At 43.0% G+C, this 19,356-nt stretch overlaps 1 protein-coding gene across 4 annotated transcripts in view; it reads left to right on the forward strand.

Annotated features, from left to right (window-relative positions):
- The window catches only part of ELMO1 (engulfment and cell motility 1), a 583,566-nt gene that overhangs the window by 546,779 nt on the left and 17,431 nt on the right, over positions 1–19,356 (forward strand). For all 4 annotated transcript variants that reach the window (XM_055590394.1, XM_055590392.1, XM_055590395.1 and 1 more), the window contains 2 exons: positions 2,922–3,034; positions 13,061–13,168. In XM_055590394.1, the coding sequence (XP_055446369.1) occupies positions 2,922–3,034; positions 13,061–13,168 (221 nt within the window). The remainder of the gene's footprint in view (positions 1–2,921; positions 3,035–13,060; positions 13,169–19,356) is intronic.

Here is a 19,356-nt window from a genome sequence, read left to right on the forward strand (position 1 = left end):
TGTCCTGCAAATCTACATGCCTGTTAAAGACTGGTCACAAGCTTTGCTCATGGCTTTCATAGCCAATGCCAGTGTTCAATGCAGCCTCTGTTCTAGATGAACACAGGTCCAGGAAGGAGGCTCACCAGTCTAGTGGTGCTGTCTGTCCTCGGCATATGTCACTGGCCTCATTGGGCTTAGACTTGGAATTCTCTTCCGGAAACAGTGCTAGACTTTGAAGTGCTCTTCACACACTCATTTATTCTACCTCCATTAATCTTCCTCCTTTTATTTATTTACAAAGCTTTTAGCTAGAAATAGAGGAATATTTATCAAAGCAGAGCTAGTGAACCCATGACCTTGACCTCACTGACCCCAAGCTGAGAATGTCAAAGCCCAATTTCAGCCCATGTTTATTACCAGGATTCCCCCAGAGGTCATATCTCATTCACAGAAACACCATGTAGGGATTACATATGTTTTCCTAATATGAGTGAAGTCTGCAGCTACTGAGCCCATTTGCGGGAAAGAAGAGGATCACTTACAAAAAAGAAAAAAGCTATTCCATTTCCCTCATTGCCTAAACATGTTTTGGGGTCCTTGGGGTTCATAACAAGAAAAGGTAACCTTTGTAGCAGCAGATCCACTTATTCTGACAGTCCATCCCCAGAGATGGTTCATAACGGAAGGTGCTATGATGACAACATCTGCCTCTTACACTAAAAATCATAAATCATCAAGTTCTTTCCGTTATTCCTCCTTTTGGTCCTCATCTCTGCATCTTCATCTCCATTTTAATAGTTAACTCTAGCCTAGGAAAACTATTCTTTAAAGTTGCATCTCTAACCTAAGAATTGATGAAACTCCCAGTTTCTCTCTCCCATGATTTCTCCACCTCATTACCCCAACTTGAAGCCAGGAGCAGTGACTTATTGTCATGTGTGACTACCTGGCTATCTCCCACCTTCTTGTCCATTCAGAGCAGGGTTCATCAAAACTGCAATTCTGAGTCCATTCTACAAAAACTGAATGCTGATAATAGGTAATGTTAGTGATCTGAGTGCCTGAGATGAGACCCTGTGAGACCCACACCAGAAAAGTAAAGGCACAGAGAGCAGATGCACCAAGCTGTACCACTGGGGTGAATATCCACATTCAGCTTTAAAACTGGTCAGATGGAACAGTATCAAATGCCCTGGTATTTGAGGCCATTTAAGTACAAATATGTATCAACAGCTTACTAGCATACCTGGTTAGGTGGCCAGATCCTTTCATATCGCTTTTTATTCTTTATTTTTTTTCTCAGGAGTGAATAGAAGCAGTTTGCACAAGAAACACTTGTACTCCTATTCAGGGCTTCTGTAAGCTATTTCTCCATCTGTGAGATGGGACTGATGATATTAATACCTGTTCCCACAAGTCGGGGGTTCTTTGGTGGGGAGGAGAGAAGGGTGGGTGTTAAATGAGCTACATTTGCCTAGTACACTGCCTGGCTCATAGCACACACTGACTGAATATGTAGGGCCTTTCATACCTGGGAACAGAATACCACGTGAAGATAGATTGCTTACGGTCCAGAGGGAGCCCAGAGTTAAGGCTGAAGCTTACGAAAAATGTGAGCCTAGACTACAGTATGTTACGGGCACAAGAAATGTTTGTCCTGAGGAAAGGTGAGAATATTATCTAAGCAAATCCAGAAACGCTTGGCATTCCTGCCCAGTGCTTACAGCTCACTTATACTCACACTGTCCCCTTTGTAAGGAAACATTCTTGTTCCCGTTTTACAGATGAGGAGAGACTTAGAGGAGTTACGTGAAATGCCAATCATGAGCAGAGCCTAGATGGAAATCCTAGTCTTTTGAGTTTGGGTCACTGCTTTCAACACTGCTCTGAGGGCTAGACTCTAGGTCTCTCTATACATCCTCAACTAGAAAAACTCTAGCTTTAATATATTCAAATATGAGGGTGCTACCTAAAATTTCACAAGATAAAAAAATCTCTGCTCTTGAAAAAAAAAAGGGTTCACAACCCACTGTACTCATCTTTACAGCATGGTACATCCAAACCTAAATTACATTGTATTAGCCCGAGACAAGATGCAAATAATCCTTAATTTATGCCCTCATTATCCCAATCTCTATGAGCTAAAATCTCAGACGGTATGTTATTCCCCTTTGTAAGTGGTCCTTTGCTTCACCCAACGGTGTGTTTGCTGTACAATAGTCACCGCATGGTTGTCCATCACTCCTGTTTGGTCAGATCACACATGTAGTCTAGGAGTTTATCTATCTGCTATAAGGAGTAGAATATGACCAGAGGTTCATTGTCTCAGAAGAACTAAGTGAACTTTTGCATAAATTTGTATCTGTGACTTTATAAAACAAGAGACAAAATGTCTCTGGAGACATTGGTCTAGAAAAATGTCACTGAAGTGGTTGGGGCTCTTGTGGGTATTCTGTAAATGTCAGAGAATCTATACAGTTACTACAACAGATAACCCTGTTTGCTGCTAAGTCGCCTCAGTCATGTCCGACTCTGTGTAACCCCATAGATGGCAGCCCACTAGGCTCCTCTGTCCCTGGGATTCTCCAGGCAAGGATACTGGAGTGGGTTGCCATTTCCTTCTCCAATGCATGACAGTGAAAAGTGAAAGTGAAGTCGCTCAGTCGTGTCCGACCCTCAGCGACCCCATGGACTGGAGCCTACCAGGCTCCTCCATCCATGGTATTTTCCAGGCAAGAGTACTGGAGTGGGGTGCCATTGCCTTCTCCGAACCCTGTTTACTGATGCTTAATAAATGATTTTCTAAAGCACCAACCTAGGAGGTCTGGGGATGTTCAGGAGATGAAGCTTTTACTTACCTGCCATCTCTGCCATGGTGCCCTTTCAGACAAGTGCTATTCTCAAAGTGCGTTGTGGAATATGTGTTTATCCTTTCACAGGGAACTAAAGGAGAAGATTCAGCCAGAAATCTTGGAGCTGATCAAACAACAACGCCTGAACCGCCTCGTAGAAGGGACCTGCTTTAGGAAACTCAACTGCCGGCGGAGGCAAGGTATTGTTTCCAGACCTAGCAAGGAAGAACAGTGGCCTGCTCCCTAAGGAATCACATGGGTATAGGTGTTGGTTTAAGGGTCGGCTAAGCAGCATTGTACTCAGAATAAAAATAGCTGTAACTTATTCCAGGTAAGTTTTAATTTCCCATGTAGATCCAGGAAGAATCAAAATCTAAAATCAGCAGAAGACCCGTGGAACTGAAGAGTCACCTGAACCATTTCATGCCTCATGTCTGCCAGAGGTGGTCCCACAACAGCTAACATTACTGAGTGTTTACCATGAGCCAGGCTCTCACTTGACGCATGTTAATGCATGTCATCTTCCCAGTAAACTTATGAAGTAGCTAGTTTACAGATAGATAAACTAAGGCAGTGAGGGAAACTAAAGCAGTGGGGTACAGAGTAACTTACCCAGTCACAGAGAGTAGGGATTTAAACTCCAGCATCTCTATGGCCCTAATTTTTAATGATTCACTATGCTATCAGGAGTGCTAGCATCCACTGTCGGTGATTTGATCTTGGGATTTTCAGCATGGATGGCCCTTGTTTTCAAATCCCCATACTGATTCTCTTCCAGGTCAGAATATTTTATTCATAGTATAAGTAACAGTGAACCACGGCGGGATAGAATCAGTTTTCATAATCTTGCAAGAGAAATTTCTGAATTGTCTTTATAAATTTTAATCCCAAAATAATAAGTCAAAATGGGTTCCATTAAACTAGTTCCAGTAGATGGGAAGCATGTCCAGCTGTTTCTTAGCCAGGAAGGTAAACTCCTTTGATTGCTTTCTTGACATATGGCTAATTGCAAAGTCAAGGTATTTGTATTCATACTGTCCTAGAAACAAATAGAAAGTAAAATTGAAATATAAAATTCAGGGAGAGGTGAAGAGATTGGGGAACAGTCAGGAAAAAGAATAAGCATTAGCAACTGTACCAAGAACAAACATCAGTTATGACCCTGGAGAAACCCTGGCAGATATTTTTGAAATCTGATGGATGCCCTGCTTAGACACAGCGTCCATCCACTAATGACATACATCACTTCATGTTTATACTGAGCCCATCCTCCCAGCCATTTACTTTTAATGGCTTTGTGCTGAATATTGAGTAAATTCAAAGTATTTCAAATGCAACCATTAAAAATCATATTAAGAAACGTCCAAAGGCAGAACTTCCTTGACAAAAGAATATGCAGGTCATTCCCAGGGGATAAGAAACCCTCACTGATGACAGTGAGCTTCAGGCTGGGCCTCAGGAGAGGACAATGGGCAGAATAAGAAAGAGCTGAGTTACAGCTGGGACTGAGAAAGGCTCACAGTAGGAGGAAGGCACTTACCTCTTCCATTCAGCCATGGAAGGACTGGCTCACTGCTCCTTCTTTGCTGCATCTCCTGCATTTGGGCACCTTCATCAGAGTGGATGGTTCTCCAGGAAAAGAGTGTGGTACAGTGAGGAGAACAGGAGCCCTGGAGCCAGATGAAGTGAGTGCCATCCGGCCTCTTCCTCTGTCCAGCTCCATGACCTTGGGCAGTTCCCCCATGAAATGGGGATAACAATGCCTGTCTCCTGAATTTACTGTGAGGAAGAAAAGTGGTCATGAATGCATCTCTTAGAAAGCAGCTAAAAAAAGGCAGGGTGGGGTGGGGGGGAGTAGAAGGTAGTTACTCTTTTATTCTGGAAGACCCTGTAGGAAAGAACAAGGAGCTGGGGGTGAGTAGCCTTGGTTCTAGGCTTCTAGACTTCAACTCTGTGAGGAACCACTTGAGTGTCTTTTGGCAGGACACGTGACCTCTCAGGTCCACAATTTCTCATCCGTTAAGTGGGAGTACAAGATCAGATGATCTGTTATTTCAGTTAGCCGGATTGTCTGTTATATGCCCTGATCGCCTCGTTGCCTTTGGCAAAATCAATAGTCAGGGTGTATTGCCCACATTAGGTAATTTATAAAGTTTTTATTTACTTGACACTGGGGAGAGAGCACAGAAGTGGGGGAGGGGAAAGGTAGCAAATATACCCATGCCACCAAATGCCCCCATTCATGGCCAGCTATTGATACAATTCTTCTGAATATAATAATAATTCAAAGAAGCTAATGTAACCTTCCAGTCTACTCCACCACAAGACTTCCTTTTCTAGGCTGAAATGAGTAGATTCTATTAGAATAATTCTGTTTCTAGATGTCATAATTACAGCTTTTTTGGCTAAAAAAGCGTTATTTCCAAATGTTCAACTTTTTCAGTTTTCTAAAAATGAATTACCTAATGAACAAAAAATGATTAGCATCTAGACTATAAATTTATTAGTTAAACTCCCTAGGGAGCATGACCATCTGTGTTTAGTACAAAATCATCCTTCCGAGTGCAGAAAGGAAGGCTTTTTGGGGTTTGGTAAATTGATTTAAAATCTGGTGACTAGCTTTGTGTGCTTAAAAATAGAGATTCAAAGCAGACTGTGCTGAAATTGGTTTCCTATCACCCCATCCAAACATTCCATTCAGATTTACACACATTAATGAGGACATGGAGAAGGCAATGGCAGCCCACTCCAGTACTCTCGCCTGGAAAATCCCATGGACGGAGGAGCCTGGTAGGCTGCAGTCCATGGGGTTGCTACGAGTCAGACATGACTGAGCAGCTTCACTTTCACTTCTCACTTTCATGCATTGGAGAAGGAAATGGCAACCCACTCCAGTGTCCTTGCCTGGAAAATCCCAGGGACGGCAGAGCCTGGTGGGCTGCTGTTTATGGGGTCGCACAGAGTCGAACACAACTGAGGCAACTTAGCAGCAGCAGCAGCAGGTGTAAAATTATTTGAGAAGTAAAATTATTTCTCAAAGTCCCTTTGAGAAAGGTAAGATATGAGACAGGGACACCCATGAAATTTATCTCTGGTTAAACAGCAAGTACAAAGGGCCCATGCATGACCACACTCCCTCTAAACTTGTCTGACAGGGAGTTAGACACAGATGAGTGGATTTACATATTAACTCTCTAGGGGAAAGTAGGAAAGAGGCTCCTGTCCACCCAACTGGAAAGGGGAGGAGCAGATGTAGAGCCCTTTATCATGCCATGTTTGGCTAGAAGGTCCCTGAGTTTCTACTTGCCCATCATTCTGTCTGCCTCATTTGCAACTCTGCTGCTTGGTTAGTCCAATAGAGATATATACAAATGTGGATTTCTGGGAATTTTGACCACAGAAGAACTGAGAAGCAGTAAATCATGGGAGATACACCATGCTGCGTCCATGTCCTGCCTCCCTGCCTGCTAGCTGGTTAGCCTTGGGCAACCTAATAAATCTCTCTGTGCTTCTCTTTCCTCATCTGTCAAGTGAAGACATCAGTTTCTACATCAAATTGTTTCGAGAGTTAAATAAAATCAGGCATGCATAGCGCTTAGTCCAGTACTCAGCACATTGTCAAACATTCATTAATGATATTTAGTATTTTAATTTATAGTTACTCAGAATATACATTCTTATTTTTTGATTTTTAAAGATTTTTTTTTGGATGTGGACTATTTTTAAAGTCTTTATTGAATTAGTTACAATACTGTTTCTGTTTTATGTTTTGTTTTTTTGGCCACGAGGCATGTGGGATCTTAGCTCCTCAACCAGGGATTGAACTTGCATTGGAAGTCTTAACCACTGGACCACCAGGGAAGTCCCTAGAATATAGGTTTTTAAACATAGGCCATGGACTGCGTAGTGACTGTCACATATCTGCTTCACTCTGTCCTGCACTCACTGTGGAGTGTGAAAGGCTTTTGTCCACAGTCCTTTATGATAAATTTGCCTTCTATCTGTGTTCCCTGGGCTTCTCAAGAGAGTTAAGATGAAATCTCAGAAGCTGCCTACATTTGAGCCATTTGCTTCGTGAGACTCTACAGGCTCAGAACTGCCTCCTATTTTCCTTCCTTTTCAGAGATTAGGGTTTTTCAGAATCACTTGCATTGAATAGTCTTGATTAGAGCCCAGGGCTACACATTGGAGTGTCATTTTCAAGAAATCATAGCATGAAATTTCTACTTCTCTTTGAAGACAGTGCCCATTTTGTTGACCAGCATCCCTTCTCTAAGCATTAACTTGACAAATCTAACTTGAAACGCAGGGATGAACAAAACGTTCACCCAGAGGAGTTGGCGTGCACCTGCACTTCAGCCGCAGTTGCTGTACCTGCCCTGCCCTTTCATTTCACTCCAGAGACCTGCAGTCAAGTGGTACATTCAGCCCATTTGGGGGCACCGGTTGTTTCTTCCTCTTGGACTTTTCTTTTAATATTCCATTAAACCTTGTTATCAATGGCACCCCACTCCAGCACTCTTGCCTGGAAAATCCTATGGACGGAGGAGCCTGGTGGGCTGCAGTCCATGGGGTCGCGAAAAGTCGGACAGAACTGAGAGACTTCCCTTTCACTTTTCACTTTCCTGCATTGGAGAAGGAAATGGCAACCCACTCCAGTGTTCTTGCCTGGAGAATCCCAGGGACGGTGGAGCCTGGTGGGCTGCCGTCTATGGGGTCACACAGAGTCGGACACGACTGAAGCGACTTAGCAGCAGCAGCAGCAAACCTTATCATAACTCATTTTTACAAAAAAGGCAAATATATATAAAATGTACATTGTCAAAAGAATAAAAGCCAGATTATTTTCAGGAAAAAAGGCACTTTCCAATAGATCAGAATAACAGATAATCATCCAGTAGTGTGGATGAGAGGGGTTATTGTTAACTAAAAGATACCAAGGTACTGATATTTGAGAGCTGGCTCTGTGAAAGATGAGTGACAGGTACTCTATATATGTTTTACTCATATAACTTTTAGTGTTATCTAACAAAGGAACCATAGGAGTCCATAAGGATTTTTATAATTTGGCCAAGACTCCATAGCTGATGTGTCAAGGCCAGGTGTGTAACTAAGGTCTGTGGACTCCAAAGCATCAGTTAAGCTAAACCATCTTGAAGATGTCTTCAGGGCTCTGGAGTTATCTTTTGCTGTGAAACAAGAGTCTCTGGGGAGGCAGAATTCTGACTCAAAACAGGAGTCTGTATTCTGAAAAATGTTCAGTGTAGTGAGGAAGATTTGAAAGGCAAAATGACCTTCAGTCTGTATCTGTGGTTGTTGTCTTCCTTCACTGAACTCAAGAATATTTCCCTTTAAACACATCGCTAGGATCGCTTATGTTTTTGTAACGTGGGAAGGTTTGAAGCGGACCTTCGCCTGAGCACACTGAAGACATTGCACATTTTAGGTTAACCTAGGAAAGACTCAAAATCTTAGTGGAAGTGCCATAAGAATTCCCTTTAGTAAAGGTCACTTGTCTCCCAAACACAGGATTCTTAGGGCCCCCTGGGCCAGCAGCCAGCTGCCAGCTGTAGGCTTTGCACACAATACAAGGATGTCCCTGAGTCCATGATAGAGTCAATCAGGACTCAGTTCTTGCTGTGGCCTGTGCCTCACTTTACAAACCACATTTCCTCCTCAACAATGGTAGCTATTATTCAGCTTGCCCATCTGCCCTAAAGACCTGCTGGCCAACTCTACACTCATCTGCACTTTGGATACAAAGACAGGCAGTGAACTGTACTGTTCCGTATGGCTACCTATGGCTATTTGAGTTAATTAAAATTAAAGAAAACTCAAAATTTCTTTCCTTACTATTAAATAAAGCGGGTACAGAGTATTTGCAGTGGTGCAGAAACTTCTATCAAATATTACTGCAAGAATTACAGTTGTCAGGGGTGATTAGCTCCATAATGATCTATGTGACATTGGGAATAACTTTAATCAGCCCTGGAGACCTTCTTACCAGGCTGTGAGCTTTGAAACCAGCTTTTCTCTCTGATCCTTCAGATACACACACATGCACACACACACACACATACATACATACACACAGGGAAAAAAGTGAAGCACAAAATTATCTCCATATTTTCAGTTTTTTAGTTTGGGGAATTAAAAATGGCTATTAATGTAGTAACATTTGTAATTGACTGAAAGACCTCCATATTAACTCCTGCTTTCTCTTTAAAGGCTAGTAAACAATCTTTGCTAATGTTCTCACTGCTTCTTGCTAATTGCTTTTAGTGACACAATCCACTCATTCATTGCCCAAAGGGATTGGGGAACTAGTAACATCATGCTGGGTTTTGAAAAGAAAATACATGTTTTGCTTACCATAAAAGAAACTGCAAATCAAGCTGCCACCAGTGGCTAACACTGAAACTGTCTCACCCAACAAGTCAGTGTGCTATGCTGGCTGGAGCCGGCCTCTCTGCTTCCTTTATAGCTGCTCTGCCTTCAAGACAGACACACAAGTTACGATGCCTCTAAACCTTCCCGGAGCTAATGACTCCAGCCTTTATCCCGAGGGAGAGACTGGCTCAGTATCCACCCATTTGTCTATGAATCAAAACAACCTTCCCAAGCCCTTCAGCCCGTCTCCCAATATGCTGTCATCTATCCAAAACGTCTTATTTGATGGGAGGAGCAGAACACATCACTCACATTGATGATGCACAGATCTTTTGCTCTCTACCATTTTAGTGGTAGACAGAGAAAGAGGAACTTCTGTGGGATAAGAGAAGAGGTAGTCAGAGGTAGAAGGAAAACCAAAAGACAGTGGTGTCTTAAAAGTCCAGAGATTCCAGGGCAGAAGAAGAGGGTGGAACAAATTGGGAAAATTTTTTGACATATACACACTACCATGTGGAATATAGACAGCTAAAGGGAATGGCTGTATAACACAGGAAACTCAGCTCAGCGCTCTGTGATAACCTAGAGGGGTGGGATGGAGTGGGGCGGCAGGGAGGTGTGGGGGTCGGAGGGAGATTCAACAGGGAAGGGATGTATATATACATATAGTTGATTAACTTGATTGTACAGCAAAGACTAAAGCAACATTGTAAAGAAATTATACTCCAATAATAATAAATAAATATATAAATAAATACATACACACCAGGGATTTCCAGTGCCCATGCATGCTCAGTTAAGTCCAACTTTTTTGCAACCGCATGGACTGTAGCCTGCCAGGATCCTCTGTCCATGGAATTTTCCAGGCAAGAATACTGGAGTGGGTTGCCATTTTCTTCTCCAGGAATCTTCCCAATGCAGGGATCTAACCCACGTCTCCTATGTTGGCAGGCAGATTCTTTACCACTGAGCTACCTGGGAAGCCCAGGGATTTCAGATCTGAAAACAAAGAAAAAAAAGGAGTCAAGAGAATTTAGTCCTCTGGAAGGAGGATCTGTCAGCTCTACACTGTAGTGTAATGGTAGATTTCCAGGTTTCCAGGTAGCCTTTTGTGTTTCTTTAAACAAACAGCGACTACAACATTGCAAAGATGATTGTCTTCAACCATCATAAGTAGCCACTGATTTCAGTAGTCTCTAAATGTTGTTGCACAAGAGATCTCTCCTTTTCCTGTTTTTCCTTGTAGTACAGGCAGAGTTGCTGAGTCACTGTCCATATTTCCCAGACCTGAGACACAAGTGTTTCCACCGTCTTTCTTTAAGTTGCCACTAAGAACTGAGGGAGCTCCTCCTCCTTGAGCTTTTCGGCTTTGTCCCTCATCCTTGCCTTTCATCCTGATGACTTTTGCTATATCCAGTAGAGTCCTGTGAGCACTGTAGGCACTCTGCAAATAGTCATTGGAGAAACAGACTTAACCTATTAAATAGACAAGCTATGGAAGTATATGCAGCAAATTTTTGAAGTGTTGCAAATGAATGTAAATTGTGCATTTAGCTCCACAATATATGTTTGTACCACTTAAATTTCCTAATGCTCCCCCAAATCTGTTGAGGATGACAGTCGTCTTTGATTCTGCCATATTGACTCCTGGGCTTCATGTTAGCACTGCTAGTCTCTTGAGTATACCTCAGCTTGAGAAGTGAGGAATTTCTAGAAAGAACAGGCTTACTCAAAATAAGACCAGCATGTCTAAGTGCTACTGCTCACCAACTTCCCTCCCAGCTTTCTGTTACCCTATTACAGTTGCTCACTTAGCCGAAGTCCCACTTCAGAGGTAGCAGGGGAAGGAAAGCACTAGAGAAAGTTTTTCCAGCTGTGGTCATCACAGTTTATTTAGACAAAGTGGAAGGTCCTTTGGGTTGAAGAGATCTCTATAGTCCATCATGCCAGGCCCCCAAGAGCACTATTGGTACTCATGGCTGAAGCTTAGCCCACTCCTATCAAATTGCAGTTTTCCTATTGTGAATTACAAGTCAAATTCTCAAATATGTTCTCCTCATGGAAAGCTGCCTAATTGAAGTGGTTATGAATTATTCAGGGAATGATTTTATTTTCTCCCTTTGAAATGCCCTCCCTGTGTTGAGTGTATACATATAACAGAATTTTGAAAATTTAGCTATTCCAGATGTTTTCCTAGCCTTCAAATAACTTTTTCTTTCCTCTCAAATTTTTCCACTGGAGTTTAGATTTTTTTAAATCTATGGATTGCTGTATACAGACTACATTCAGGAATTCTCAAACCCTATTTATACTTGAGAAAGGAATCACAGAGGCATTTTGCTTTTGTGGATCAAGTTGGGTGTTTCCTTTGTTCACTGTGTGACTTTTGCCTCCATCTTTAAAACTTGGTTTTCTACTAAAAGAATTGTAGTTAAGACATACTTTTTGGTGAAAGCAATTTTAGATAAAAGAACATTTTTGTTAAATGTTATAGAGAGCTTTCTGGTCAGGTTGGCGATTTGTATTGGTAGACACAGTAATGGGGTGATTTGACCCAGGCCACTATGTTTGCCAACTACGTAATTGCACAAAGGGTGTACAGGTCATGGATGTTTTGTGACTTACACATCTTGACTGGTCCTTTTGGGTCCTCATTTATCAATTTAGCCAATAGCAACTGTGCAGCTTCTACATGGCAGGCATTGTGCCAAGGGATTGGTGCCGTGCAATCATGAAGACCATGGCTGTCATCGGAGAGCCTTGGCTTTCTACACTGTCGGGACTGTTAAGTGTCCTGGAGTCTTCTTCTTTTGTTAATAACTGTTCATCATGTCCCCACTGGGCAAGCTGCTTGCCTAAGCTCTATGGCAGATAATGGGAATACTAAGAGATTTAACATGAGGGCACCAACCATCAAAGGAGATGCTGGAGCAGCTAAGAGGGTGGGGAGAGTACCCTTGGCTGCAGTAATCACAGAGGGCTTCCCAGAGAAGGCAGCATCTACCCCCGCCCTGAGAGCTGCACAAAGATCACTATCACAATTTAAGTTTCTTATCTAGAAAAAGCACTCTTTACCTCCTTCTCACTACCTCACAAGCTCATTTAAAAATCGTTATTACATTTTGAGGGAGCAGATGAAGTTAAGCTGAGGGAGTTATTTATAAGGATGATCCTAAGGTACTGGTCAAGCCTATTCAAGGGAACTAAACTCTACGAATTAGAGAGGAGATGAATGTGACATCCTCATTCTTGGATACATTTCTGACTTGGGGTGGTTCCTCATGAATCCCACCCCTTGTGTATGGATTACTAGCATCCTAATAATAGATTCATGATTAGTTTGTGTGTACAGGCCTCAGGGGTGAAGGCCTTACTATGCCAGCTGAGATATGGCACAAACATCTCAATAGTCTTAGAATCTCACAGAAGGAAGTGGAAGCAGAAAAGTTCTGAGAAAGCTCTTTTTTCTTCATCTCTCTCCCTACTTTGTCAGACCCAACTGAATAATTAATCGTGCCCTCATCATTATTGATGAAATACTCCTCTGGAAGTCACCACCTCAGACTTGTTGCCATTGTCCTCAAAGGATCTGGTAACTTTCCCAGTGGCACCAAATGTCTATGTGGAAGGACAGGAGCTAACTGCATACGAAAATTGAGAAGAGACTGACTGCCAGGGCTCTTAGAATTCATTCCTTTCTGAGGATTTAAAATCAAAGAAACTGCCTATTCTCTCAGGAAAGGCTCTGAGGAAATAAGGATGTCAATATTTTTTGAAAATCAGAATCACTTACCTGGTAAATCTGTGTTTTCTTTTTTTTTTTTTTCTTCCCTCAGACAAGTTTTGGTATTGTCGGCTTTCACCAAACCACAAGGTCCTGCACTATGGAGATCTGGAAGAAAGTCCCCAGGGAGAAGTGCCCCATGATTCCTTGCAGGACAAACGTAAGTGTCTCTTCTGTGTAGGAGGCCTGAGTTTTGGTTGTTGGTTTGTTTCCTGGTCACAGAATATCATACAGAAAGACTATTAACCTAAGTAAACCCATTGGACATGGCCCACCTTGCTGTGAGTCCTGGCCTGAGCCATCTCATCAAGCACAAGACCTTGGTAGATTTGTGGTTAGGGAAAGGAATACTCACCCATCTGTCCTCAAAGATACAAATCTAGAGTTCTAACATCCACTTTTATATTACTTATCCACGTGCTGTTCTAAGAAACAAAACCAGCATAAACCTGATTGTCAGCTGTCTTTTTCTGATGATCCAAAATAATCTCACCTGAATTGTGTGTTTGATACCCTACCACTTTTATTCATTATAGTTGACTGAATGGTGGCTCAGTGGTAAAGAACTCCCCTGCCAATGCAGGAGACAAGGGTTCGATCCCTTGGTCAGGAAGATCCCCTGGAGAAGGGAATGGCTACCCACTCTAGTATTCTTGCCTGGGAAACTCCATGGACAGAGAAGCCTGGCGGGCTACAGTCCATGGGGTCACAAAAGAGTCAGACACGACTTAACAACTAAACAACAACAAGGTATATAAATTAAACACAGTATTATGGAAACATTAAAATACACAAAGGTAGGGACTTCCCTGGCAGCCCAGTGGCTAACACTCCATGCTTCCAATGCAGGGGGTGTATATTTGATCCCTGGCTGGGGAACTAAGATCCCATGTACCGCATGGCCCAAAAAAAAATTTTTTTTTTAATACACAAAGGTAATGAATTAATTTGGAAGAGAAATGAGAGAAAGTTAGACATAGTGTCAGAGGATATCTCAGGTAGAGAAATCAAACATTGAGGAAAAAGTAAAGACACTTTAAAATAACTTTTTAAAGTCACCTTGACCCTGCCATGAATCATATAATTCACAGCTAAAATCCTTAGCCCTAGATCCTGGTACCTCCCCAAAATCGCCCCAGGGCCCATGGAAGTCCAATCTGTACTGTCTTCCTTGCAGCTCTTAGCCATCACAGGGGAAAATAAACCACGAGTGGCAAATTCCTGACACACTCAGACTCTAGGCTGACGTATCAGACAGACAACCTGGCATATTCTCTCTTCCTCCAGCTTAAAACTGGGACAGTCTGGTCCTTGTAGTGTCATTTAGTTCAGAAAGCAATCTTATTTCCTTTCATGGGAGCACTGCCTTCTCAGTCCATGTTATTAGCGCTGTTAATAGGAAAGGAAAGAAATCTGAAACCCATTACTGCAGAGTCTGGGATAATGTCTATACATACATTCCTGTTGTGGGATCATTCCAGGCCTCTCTTTTTGTGATAAGGACCCTCCCTTTAAGTCTCAGAAAACCTCCATCCCACCATGGACAAGCTAGAACAGTGGTTCTCAGACTGTGGTCCTTGGACCATCCTCAGCAGCAGCATCACCTGGGAACTTACAGAAATGCAGATTCCAAGATCCTCCCTCCCAGACTTGATGAATCAGAAATTCTGGGAATGGAGCAGCAGTCTCTGGGTTCATGGGGCCTCCAGGTGATTCTGATGCGCATTTAAAGTGAGAACTACAGGGCTAGATATTATTGGATATGCTTCCCAGCGGGTCCCTAAATTTGGCTTTCACCAATACGTAAACATTTTAAAAGAATAAAAAACTGAGTGGATAGTGGGTTGCCAACTTCAGGTTTTGGCAGGGAAAAAAAGAAAAGCTATTAAAAAAGAAAATCTAACTAAAATTTAATATCACATTCCTTTCGTTGTAAAAAGAACTCAATCACAAAAAAAAAAAAGAAAGACCAGAAAGGCCTAACCTTGGAATAAAGGACAGTCCCTTGCACTGAATTAGCTGTATGAAAATCTCATGGCATCTCTAAAAATGAGTGTCTTCATTTTCCTGTCTTTGCTATTAACTGGTGAAAAATTCACTGAGAATCCTCTCTCATGAGCTCAAAAGAACTGTGCAAAGGCCAGCCACTTGGAATCAGAGCTTTAAGTGGGTAAAATGAAGAGTTTGAGGTTACTGTTGGCCATAGCAATCAGAAGCTCTCTACAAACTCTCCCACTGCCTCTCTCTTAACTTGGCCAGGAAATAGAGAAAGTGGTCTGGGCCGGAAAAAATAACACACATCTGGGTTCATTCTTGACCCACATGGCCCAGTGAGTCGGCTGTCCCACGCACTGAATGTATTCTTTATCCCCATATTTATAGGGATCTAATCCATTTCTCAACCCATAGATTGTCATGGGTTGTAGTTTAAATGGAGCACTCTCATTCTAGCTGGCTCTGCTGCTTAGGAAGTCAGTAGCTCTCCCCCTAGAGAAGGTCAGGGCGTGGACAGCACCTAAGCCTTGTATAGGGGCTGTCTCTAGACTTGTCCACAAGCTGATGACCCCAAGCTCTACCAAGGCCTGCATCCCCAAGGACTGGAAACTGGAGTCCCGATGCCAGGGAGAGCCAGCTTGTCAGGGTGGTTGCAGAAGAGGCAGGACAGAGCTGCAAATCTCTGGAGAGCTTTTGGTCATGGCCATGATGCTCATTCAGAGAAAGCATTGCAACAGTCCCTTCTGACTGTGGCTCTGAAACTCTTGTCCGCCCCTTTCCTCTGTGGCCTTAGAAATCTAGGAATTCAGAGTTCCAGAAGAGGTGCTCTACAAACAGTTTACCCATTGTAAGATAAACCAAGAATGCATACCTGTGCAGGTGTTCATGTGTAGATGTGTGTGTATTAAAGAGATTATATCTGTGTGCCAGGTGGGCCAGTGAGGGGGAATATTCATGTAATGAAATCAGATGAAGCTGTTTTGTGCAGGAAATGAGAAGGCCCCAGCCCAGGAAACCAAAGTTTGCTGCTTCAGGCCCCCCACCTGGTTTGCATTTAATTCCAATTCTGCATTCTGCCTGGAGCAAAATAATCCATCCTCTTGGAGCCCTTCAAAGTCAAAAACCTCATTCCACTAGAAAAACGAGCTGTTCCTTTAATTAATTTCAAGTGCCATTGCTCTTGCCATGTACGATGCCCTCTCTTGAGACCAACGGGAAAATTGTCTTCCACCCCTTAAGTTAACCAGCTGAATATTGAGATATTGATGAGTCAAATAGTGTAATTGAACCCTCTTAATCCAGAGAATGCAAGTGGAGATTGAGGGCTACTCAGCTGTCTTCGTGCCTAAAAGTTTAGCAAATCTCTTCTCTCGTATTCCTTTTGTTTGACAGGAAACATGGCCCTTGAAAAGTCCCTATCTCCTTACCTCCCTTTGCCCCACATTCCTCCCACCAGGTATGCAGACTCTCATCACCCCACTGAAACCAGACTCCACTGCTTTCCAGCAGTGCCCTCACCTCCCAGAACCTCCCTTTGAGAGAATCTAGGCCAGCGCTCTTCACTCCTGCATCAAAGGGGCCGGGAGGAGAGGGCTCAGTCCCTCACACAAGACCATTAAGCCTCTTACCACAGAAGAGAGGAGCGGCGGCCAGAGCAAAGCAGAGTGGGGCGATTTGGGTCGTTGAAGCATGCTAAGTAATTTAGGTCCCTCAATCTACAAAGAGAATTAACTCTGATTATTGATAATAAGAATAATTGCAAATATATTTGGAGTGCTTACTCTATAACCAGGCACTGTGCTAAGAGCTCTACATATTAACAAATTGTCCTCCCCATGACTTGAAGCAGTACGTACCATTGCCCTTCTTTTACAGATTAGGAAACAGAGGTACCCAAAAGTTAAGTAACCTACTGAAGGCCACTTGTCTAGTAAATAACAGAGCAAAGACCTGAATGCAGCTGTCCAACCCCTGGTCCAGATTTTTACCCACAAGGAAGCTTATGCTCCAAGAACTTAAGCCCAAAGTGGTATAGCCGGTAGGTGCATCTAGAACTCAAATCCAGGCTCTGTGATTCTTCCAGCCACTCCAGACTGCCCAATTAGAGGCCAGATCCTCTACTGAACTATCCTGGGATCAGCTTGCCCCTCCTCTGAATCTCTGCCCAAAGGAGTTTCCACAGCGGAGCTATATATACGACAAGTGATCATGCTTACTGGCTACTTCCTGGAGTGATTTCTGCCTCAACTTACTGGCTTCCTGGGGTGATTTCTGCCTCAACTTTTTGGTTCCCAAGGGTGAAAGCTAGAATAATTTTTATCATGATGGCCACATTTACCTTTTTAATTTAAAAAACACATTTCTGTTTTAAATCACAATTAAAATTTCTCCCACAGATATTAGCCATTAAAAAGCTTCCTGAACATATCTGAAGTGATAACCACCTCCAGGGCTGTGTCTGACCTGTGTTTAGCATGATCTGGGGAGCTGACACCTTCCAAACATAGGAGAAAATCATGGCCTAGCAAGAGACTATGGAACAGAAGAAAAAGCAGCTGTCTCAGCTCTGTCCCTCACTAGCTGTGTGACATATTTCTTCTCTTTAGGCCTCAGTCTTCCCATCTATAAAATGGAAATGTTGGATTAGATTGTCTCAATCCAGCTCAAACTGAAAATATCATTGAAAGAAATGAGGGCAGGCCCCAAGGAGTTAAGAGTGGGGGCTAGGGAACCAATGGTGACCTTTCTGGTTCTCGTATCTCTGAACCCCACTTTGTTATGCTGCTCCCACATGAAAAAAAGACCTGATGGAAACGCTGGCCCTATTTTGAAGTAATCAAGAGCCCTCTGTCACCTCCTAGAGTATAGATTCCAAATGTGTGAGTCTAACTCTGCTGGTGGGTTTAGAGAAGATGACATTTTGGCCCTTCCAATGCCTAATTTTCCAGTGCATCCAACAACAAACTATGCAAAGAACAATCTTTAAAAGCCACGCTGTATTTTTAGAATTTTGTGTTTTCCTTTTAGCCACAATCCTGTGAGAAATACAGCAGCTTTTCTCCTTGACAGGGGGTGATGCATATGAAACACATAAAATAAGTACTGCCAGGAGCATGGTAGAAGCATGCCTTCTCTCCCCTGCCACCCGCTTGTTAGAGATTCTGAAGACTGCTCCCACAGCAGACCTTAGTATGACCCTTGTCCTGCTCCGCATGATGGGTTTTCAGAGCCAAGGGGTAACTTACTATTTACCAGTCATAGACACGCTCTCTCATTCACTGAGCATGTTACATATTTGAACAGCAGAAGACTTTCTAGGAGGTGCTTGCTACTCAAACTCCATCTGAAGCTTGAGAAGGGTTTTGGAGTTTGTACATTAATTATATCACAAATTCACTTCAGTGGTACGTTTTCCACTGAAAAGTAAACACTAAGTAAACCCAACTTCCCAAAGTGCCCAAGTATCTCCTCCCAGAGAAGCAAGTAGGTAGCCAGGTTGGCCACTGAGAACAGGGTTGATTGTTGGTTATGAAAATGGATTTGAGAAGAGCTGAAGTCAATGGCTGTGATCAAAGGAAAGTTCAGAAATCACAAGGATTGTCTACAAGAGGATGCCGATCCCAAGAAGCCAGGTAGGGGAGGAAGGGGGTCCAAGGTCAAGGGTCAGGCCACTCAGAAGAAGCTGCATTGCTACATTAAGTTTCAGGAATAAATAACCCCCCAAACCTCACTGACTCACAACAGTTTATTTCTCGCTCCTCAATTATATAACTGACACCTGCTTTCAAAGGACTGCTCTGCATGATCACAGGGACACAGGCTGATGGCTGCTCTGACATCCCAGAGCTGTACCATCTGGAGGGACCACGTGGCCTAATCAGTCCCTGCGGCTGGGGGAGAGAGGCTGATGGAAGTGGGCTTCTCACTGCCTCAGCCAGGAAAAGAGCCAGGCCATCTCCTCTCATGTTTCATTACCAGAGCTAATCATTATTCGGCCCCACCTAAATGCAAAAGTTGCTGAGAAGCATGGTCTTCCATGTGCCCAGAACGTTATTAGTGAGAACAAGTCCTATCTACCAAGGAATCTAGAACCAGGAGTCCAAGCTAGAGGAGCAGATGTGGTGGGACAGAGAGCAGGGGCTGCCGTCAGAGAATCCTAGAAGATTTCATCACAGCACCACTCTTCGCTAGGATTCGAGAGAGCTCTGGAGGTATCATGGATTTGGACAGAGTTCTTAGCAACTTTAGGGTACCCAGAAAATGTTAGCTTTTAAAGAGCCTTCCTGTTATATCATGTTGATATTCTACATATTTTATAATTTTATCTTCATCTAAATGTCACCCCCAGAACCC

This window comes from Bubalus kerabau, chromosome 8 (assembly GCF_029407905.1).
Source record: "Bubalus kerabau isolate K-KA32 ecotype Philippines breed swamp buffalo chromosome 8, PCC_UOA_SB_1v2, whole genome shotgun sequence".
NCBI lineage: Eukaryota > Metazoa > Chordata > Mammalia > Artiodactyla > Bovidae > Bubalus > Bubalus kerabau.